Here is an 8,221-nt window from a genome sequence, read left to right as displayed (position 1 = left end):
AATCAAAATCACCTTGACCTACCAAAAGAAACCACACATTAATGTCTGTGTGTAGGAACATTTTATACCTATTTCAGTTAGTGCGGTGTTCATTTTTATGGGTGTGAATCACCGCCAGAGCTCTGCTGGCAAGGCATAGGATGCAGGCACCTAGTGGTGGAAAGTCCAATAAAGGGGTACATGCCAGAGGAAGCTGTTCATGAGCCCCGCTCTGCCAGGGGCGCCTTTGTGTGATCACACAAACCAGCCCATTCAATTCAAAAGGGAAACTCACTCCAATAGAACAGGAAGGATTTGGCCCATGATCAAAATGTAAAAATTCCTTTGAAGAGCATGCTTTGGCAAGTACAGCAGCCAGAAACCCCCGGTGTGTCCAAAGAAACAGAAACAAGATTTTGCACAGTACTTTCAAACTGTTTGCTCAGAGTGGCACTCTGTCTCCCCCCAGTGGTGGCTAGGCCAGTTAATGATTGATGAGCCTGCTTGGTTAAGTGAGATGTGTCTTTTCGCTCCTGGAGTAGAGGCTCATGCGTTAAGCTCCAGAGGTCCCAGGTTTGATCGCCCCTGCCAACAACCCTGGGTGAATCGGTGTCACCAGTGGCATGTTATACCACAACCAGGAAAAGTGATTTTAATAAATTCATTAGTGTTTTAACAGCTCAACTTTACAGATCTGGTTAAAAGTTTTACTGACACACCTGCCTTAAAATCACTTGTAAATTAAATCTGCACAGTTTAACTTCTTCCTCTGACATATAGCAGCATTTACAACTGTCAAAGTGTGTTTGTTATCTACACCCATTTGCTCTCCACTGCACCCTGAAACATCTGAAAGAAAAACAACATCTTCCTGCTCTGTTTTAGGTGTTAGTGATGTCATTAATTGTTACAAGAGAAAAAACACCATCCTGACATGAGGACTTGGCAGGAAAATAAAGCTGGGAAAGATTTAAAATATTGTATCCTAACAGCTTGTAACTGAGTCTACTGATCTGTTACTGATTTGGGATTTCCTTTTTGTTGTTGTGGTTGGCATTTTTTGCTTTAACTGAAAAGCTTTTGTAGATCACCTCTTTATGAAATAAGCAGCCATTGACTTTCATGCAGAATGCAGCACTATTTGTCTTCATCCACTCCTTAATATCTGTTTAGACCAAACACAAGAACAGCTGGCACAAAGTGAAAAAAAAGAGTTTCTGGGAGTCAAAGTCATGGCTTTTATTCCCAGCTCTGCCACTGACTTTGTGTGTGACCTCAGGCAAGTCACTTGATCTGTGTCTGTTTATCAGTCTGTATAAAGGGGATAATAATGCCTAGATCTTCTATAGCACTTTTCATCAGTAGGCCCCAAATGCTTTACTTAGGGAGTATCATTATCCCCCTTTTACAGATGGAGAAATTGAGGCACAGTGAGGGAAATAATTTTTCCAAGGTCACCCCACAAACCAATGGCAGAGTCACGAATAGGCAACACTGCCTCCTATAATAGTAGAGTGGCACTTCTGTAACTCACAAAGCTCTTAGAAGGCTTAATAAACGTTAGTAAAATACTGAGATCCTCAAATGAGAGGGATCACAATGTATAAGTTTAAAACATTTTTATTCTTGTATTATACTTTAATTGAAGTGCATGTTTCGAGGACTTAATTATATAGCCACACACTCTGACAGGAATGATAATATATGGTTGGAATTCCAAAGAATGAGCTATAAAACAAGACTACCCTTGTCTAACAGTATGTTGTTTCTGAAAACCTGTACTACGAAGGGGAAAGTAGGTCACAAAACCAGACCATCCAGTTAACATAACTTGAGTAATATTTTCTCTTATTTAACTGACTGAATATTTTAGAACATTACACACCATCCAGCTATTACCTCCCCTGCCTTAGGGACTGATCTAATCCTGATTGAAATCAGTGTGTTCTTAGATTTCTAGTCCTAAGCAATAAGACCTAAGGTTTTTCAGTGATGGGCTGCCAATATTTTAACAAAGGTCTCACACAAAAATATTCCCCTTAGTCTGCAATTACCATGAAGGTTTATGATGGCAAGGAGGAGGTGTGAGCGCATGGGGAATCTGTTTGTTTCATTAACCATAATAAAAGCAGGGGTTACCCCATACATATACATACACTTAAGCATAGTGTAAACTGGTAGCATTCTCCTCTTCTTGCTCCTAACACAGAAACTGGTTCTGGTCCAAACATCCCCTTCCTGGAGTTTTTCTTTATTGTAAACTTTAACAGCAGTAGCAGCAAAACATAAACCTAAGCTGGCTTGTCCTTAGGGTTTTTGCTTGTATAAACCTTCTGTTTTGATACCTAGTTTTTATTGTCTCTGAGAGATGCTGAAAAGCCTCAATCCACAAAGGTATTTAGGTTCCTAAATTTTGGGTTTAGGTGCCTAAATCCCTATTTTAGGCTCTACTGCAGTCCACACAACTCCTGCCAAACGCTGTTTTATACTACATTTTATACTTGCATTTTATACTTGCAGATATTAATCTTCTAGGTAGGCAACTGGGAAATTAGGGCCAAATTCTACCTTCAGTAATATCCAGACAGGTCCACTAACCCCACTGGCTTCAGTTATGGAAGCCTAATGCTATAGATTTGTACTTAGTATGCTTGCTCTGTCCTAGAAATTGCGGTGATTTTTCTTAAAAGCTTCCGTACATATTTTTGTTGTGAAAGTCTCTACTGATTTTTTCCCTCTGACTTTGACGTTGCACCTATTTAACTATATTCTCACAGTGATCCTTGTTCAGACTTGCAGACTGAACTGTTCCAAAGACTCAGACTGACTTAAACAAACTCAGCCACTAATAGTCATATAATGAAAATAAATTAGACCAAAAGATTCAAATGGCACCCAGTTTAGATATGCAAATCCACCAATGTGTATTCACTAGTTATGGTTGTTCATGCACAAAGAACCTGAAGTGCAAGCACACTAGGGATTTGTGTACCTAAGTCAGGTGATCAGAAAATGCATACAAACTTTTGCTCATATCCATTATTTGCAAATTTGGCCTTATGTAGAGAATAATATTTTTACCATATGTTTAATTTAGTTGCCCAATTTAATTTACTTTGTGTCCAAAAGATCCACCAACTTTAACTGTACAATTGGCTGCTTGGATAAAGATCAGAGTATCATAATTTCATAGAAATTTGGGTCTTTAAGGAACCTTGAGAAATCATCAAGTTGAGCCCCTGTGCTCAGGCAGGACCAAGTAAACCTAGACCATCCCTGACAGGTGTTTGTGAAACCTGGTCTTAAAAGCTTCCAATGATGGGGATTTCACAATCTCCTTTGCAAGCCTATTCCAGAGCTATAGTTAGAAAAGTTTTCCTAATATCTAACCTAAATCTCCTTTGCTGCAGATTGAGCCCATTACTTCTTGTCCTACCTCCAGTGGACATGGAGAACAACTGATCACTGTCCTCTTTATAACAGCCCTTAATAGATTTGAAGTCTATCAGGTTGTTCTCTCCTCTCCCCCACCTTCTTTTCTAACGACTAAATGTAGCCAGTTTTTTAAACCTTTATAAACCTTTAATCATTTTTAATGCTCTCCTTTGGATACTCTCCAATTCGTCCACATCTTTCCTAAAGTGGGACACCCTGAGTTCGACACAGTACTCCCGGTGAGGCATCACCAGTCCCATGTAGAGCAGGACAATTACCTCCCATGTCTTACATATAACACTCCTGTTATATACCCCAGCATGATAGTGGCCTTTTTCACAACTGCATCACATTATTGACTCATATTCAATTTGTGATCCACTAGAATCCCCAGATTATTTTCAGCAGTACTAACAACTAGCCAATTATTCTGAATTTTGTAGTTGTGCATTTGATTTTTGCTTTCTAAGTGAAATACTTGCAACATGTCTTTATTGCATTTTATCCTGTTGAATTCAGACCAGTTCTCTCATTTGTCAAGGTCATTTTGAATTCTAATCCAGTCCTCCAAAGTACTTCAACCTTTCCCAGCTTGGTTCCATCTGCAAGTTTTATAAGCATACTCTCAATTCCATTATCCAAGTCATTAATGAAAATATTGAATAGTACCAAACCCAGAACTAATCCCTGTGGGAAGCCACAGGATACCCCCTTCCCCAATTTGGGAACAAACTATTGATTACTACTGAGCATGGTCTGTTAACCAGTTTTGCAACCACCTCATAGTAATTTCATCTAGACCACATTTCCATTGCTTATGAGAATGTCATGTGGGACTGTGTCAAAAGCCATATAAAAATCAAGATGTATCATGTATACTTCTTCTCCCCTATTCTCTAGGCCAGTAACCCTGTCAAAGAAGGAAATTAGGTTGGGTTGGCATGATTTGTTCTTGACAAATCCATGTGGGCTATTACTTATAATTCTACGATCCTCTAGCTGTTTACAGATGGATTGCTCAATAATTTCTTTCAGTATCTTTCTAGGTATCTAAGTTAGGCTGACTGGTCTATAATTCCCTGGGTCCAATTTGTTCCCCTTTTTACAGATAGGTACTATGTTTGCCCTTCTCCTGTCTTCTGGGACCTCACCTGTCCACCATGAGCTCTCAAAGATAATTGCTAACAGCTCCAAGATTGCTTCAGCTAGTTCCTTACAAACCCTAGGAAGAATTTCATCAGGCCCTGCCAACTTGAATATATCTAAATTATCTAAATACTCTTTAACCTGTTCTTTCCCTATTTTGACATGCGTTCCTTCCCCCCTTTTGTTAATATTAATTATATTAAATATCCGGTCACAATTTACCTTTCTAGTGACAATTGAAGCAAAGTAGACATTAAACACCCCAGCCTTCTTGATGTTCTCCATTATTAGCTCTCTTTCTCTAAGTAGTGGGCCTGCACTTCCCTTTGTCCTTCTCTTGCTTCTAATTTATTTATAGAACCTCTTCTTATTGCCTTTGATGTCCCTTGCTAGGTGTAACTCATTCTGAGCCTTAGCCTTTCTGATTTTGTCCCTACATGCTTGTGCCATTCTTTTGTACTCCTCAGAAATGGTATCCCTGTTTGACTTTTTGTAGGATTCCTTTTTGATTTTCAGCAGAGACATGACTAGTTTCTGCAGACAGTAAACACAGCACATGAAAAAAATATTGCTCGAGCATGCAGGAGTGTAATCAGGAAGGCCAAAGCACAATTAGAGTTGCAGCTAGCAAGGGATGTGAAGGGTAACAAGAAGGGTTTCTCCAGGTACGTTAGCAACAAGAAGATGAGGGAAAATGTGGAACCCTTACTGAATGAGAGAAGCAACCTATTGACAGATGATGTGGAAAAAGCTGACATACTCAATACTTTTTTTGCCTTGGTCTTCACAGACAAGGTCAGCTCCCAGACTGCTGCACTGGTCAGCACAGTATGGGGAGGAGGTGAGCAGCCCTCAGTGGTGAAAGAATAGGTTAAGGACTATTTTGAAAAGCTGGACACACAAAAGTCCATGGGGCCAGATGCAATGCATCTGAGGGTGCTGAGGGAGTTGGCTGATGTGATTGCAGAGCCATTGGTCATTGTCTTTGAAAACTCGTGGTGATTGGAATAGGTCCCAGATGTTTGGAAAAAGGCAAATATAGTGCCCATCTTTAAAAAAGGGAAGAAGGAGAATCCAGGGAACTACAGACCGGTCAGCCTCACCTCAGTCCCTGGAAAAATCATGGAGCAGGTCCCTAAGGAATCCATTTTGAAACACTTGAAGGAGAAGAAGGTGATCAGGAACAGTCAACATGGATTCACCAAGGGCAAGTCATGCCTGACCAACCTGATTGCATTTTATGATGAGATAACTGGTTCTGTGGATATGGGGAAAGCAGTGGATGTGATATATTTTGACTTTAGCAAAGCTTTTGATACAGTCTCCCACAGTATTCTTGGTAGCAAGTTGGTATGGATTGGATGACTGGTCTATAAGGTGGATAGAAAGCTGGATAGATCATCAGGCACAATGGGTAGTGATCAACGGCTCGATGTCTAGGTGGCAGCCAGTATCAAGCGGAGTGCCCCAGGTGTTGGTCCCGGGGTTGTTTTTTTCCCCACATCTTCGTTAATGATCTGGATGATGGGATGGATTGCACCCTCAGCAAGTTCACAGATGACACTAAGCTGGGGGAGAGGTAGATACGCTGGAGGGTAGGGATAGGGTCCAGAGAGACCTAGACAAATTGGAGGATTGGGCCAAAAGAAATCTGACGAGGTTCAACAAGGACAAGTGCAGAGTCCAGCACTTATGACAGAAGAATCCCATGCACCGCTACAGGCTGGGGACCGACTGGCCAAGCAGCAGTTCTGCAGAAAAGGACCTGGGGATTATAGTGGATGAGAAACTGGATATGAGTCAACAGTATGCCCTTGTTGCCAAGAAGGTTAGTGGCATATTGGGCTGCATTAGTAGAAGCGTTGCCAGCAGATCGAGGGAAGTGATTATTCCCCTCTATTTGGCACTGGTTAGGCCACATCTGGAGTACTGTGTCTACTTTTGGGCCCTCCACTACAGAAGGGATGTGGACAAATTGGAGAGGGTTCAGTGGAGGGCAACGGAAATGATTAGGGGGCTGGATCAGATGACTTATGAGGAGAGGCTGAGGGAACTGGCCTTATTTAATCTGCAGAAGAGAAGAGTGAGTGGGGATTTGATAGCAGCCTTCAGCTACCTAAAGGGGGATTCCAAAGATAATGGAGCTAGGCTGTTCTTAGTGGTGGCAGATGACAGAACAAGGAGCAATGGTCTCAAGTTGCAGTGGGGTACGTCTCGGTTGGATATTAGGAAACACTATTTCACTAGAAGGGTGGTGAAGCACTGGAATGGGTTACCTAGGGAGGTGGTGGAATCTCCATCCTTAGAGATTTTTAAGGCCTGGCTTGACAAAGCCCTGGCTGGGATGATTTAGTTGGGGTTGGTCCTGCTTTGAGCAGGGGATTGAATTAGATGACCTTCTGAGGTCTCTTCCAACTCTAATCTTCTATGATTCTATGATATACACACAATTACTGGTGAAAACTTCAGTGAAGAACAGGGCTCGTAACTGGAACATTCAGAATCATCCACATTAGCCACTAATGAAACAAGTTCCATTATCACCGTCAGAAACAACCATAACCCGCTCCAATGCTTAATTTGTAATGAAAGTGGTGCTCAAATAATTAGGTGCTGGGGACCAAACAATTCTTTTACTTTCATAACTGACGTGGCGAGCCCAGAGGTGTCGGGGCTATGAACTGCCAAGCCTAGAGGTGCAAGGGCTAAGCCCAGGCATAAATTAAGCATGGACCCTCTCCATAACAAGCTGGCCAGCAGGCCCATTTCAGATCAGTGTGTAGGAGAGGTAAGAGAACCACTTTCCTTACAAACATTAGGAGTTCTGAATATGATTCTCTGTGTACTGTGTTGAAGTCATAGCTCAAGGAGCTTAACCAATACTAGCCTGCAGATGATTGATCAATTTTGAGGGTAGTAGTCTTCATTTTAGGCTAACATGCTAATAAAGAAGAGATTTCTAGAGCTAATGGGTCTACACTACCTTTGCACATACACTGTTTATTGAATCATTCTGGGCACAGATCTACTTTACTCAATTGTTGGGTTTTTTTAGCTGCTTAGCAGTGGCGTAGGTAGGAGTGGAAATGTGGGTGGGCCCCAACTTTTGGGTGGACGGGTAATGACAGACTGTGCTATCCACTGGCCATGCCGGCTGGCTGTGCAGCCTGCCTGGGGTGGGGAGGGCTGATCTCCTCAGATGTGCCTTGACTCTGCAGTGGGGGAAGAGAGGGAGCCGTTGCCTTGTTGCAGGGTATGGGCTGCTGCCCTTCAGCTGGGGGCTCGCGTCTCCTACGGCCCCCGTGCGGGGTCGGCTCTGGCTGCACTGCGGGGGCATGAACAGGGGCTTGCCTGTGTGTGAAACTTGGCCTGGACTCTGTACTGAATTGCCCAGCAAAGTATATCCTCTCCAGGGAGTGCTGCAAAGAGACTGGCCTTGCCGCTGCCTTCGGCCGTGCAGGGGATGAGCTGTGTGGAGAGCACTGCTGGCCAATGGGCAGCCCCTGAGCACCTGCTAGCTCAGCTTCTCCCCTGACCCACACCCTCTTCCTAGCACTGGTGCACCCAAACGCAGGGCTTCACCCGCCGAGCTGGGCACGTGCATGTGGCGGCTCAGAAAATGGCAAGGCAGAGCTGCTGGAGTGTGGCTTTCTGAAGGGCG

The 8,221-nt window shown here is 42.9% G+C and overlaps 1 protein-coding gene across 1 annotated transcript in view; it reads right to left on the bottom strand.

Annotated features, from left to right (window-relative positions):
• Window positions 1-4,845, bottom strand: part of LOC113406328 (glycoprotein Xg-like) — a 15,595-nt gene extending 10,750 nt beyond the window's left edge. The window contains exon 1 of the mRNA XM_026650534.1: window positions 4,783-4,845. Coding sequence (XP_026506319.1) covers window positions 4,783-4,845 — 63 coding nt within the window. The remainder of the gene's footprint in view (window positions 1-4,782) is intronic.
• Window positions 4,846-8,221: the final 3,376 nt, after the last annotated feature.

This window comes from Terrapene carolina, unplaced genomic scaffold, assembly GCF_002925995.2.
Source record: "Terrapene carolina triunguis isolate 2854851 unplaced genomic scaffold, T_m_triunguis-2.0 Scaffold25, whole genome shotgun sequence".
NCBI classification, from domain to species: Eukaryota; Metazoa; Chordata; order Testudines; family Emydidae; genus Terrapene; species Terrapene triunguis.
Note: the sequence above shows the minus strand (reverse complement) of the source record. Positions and strands in the feature narration are given on the sequence as shown.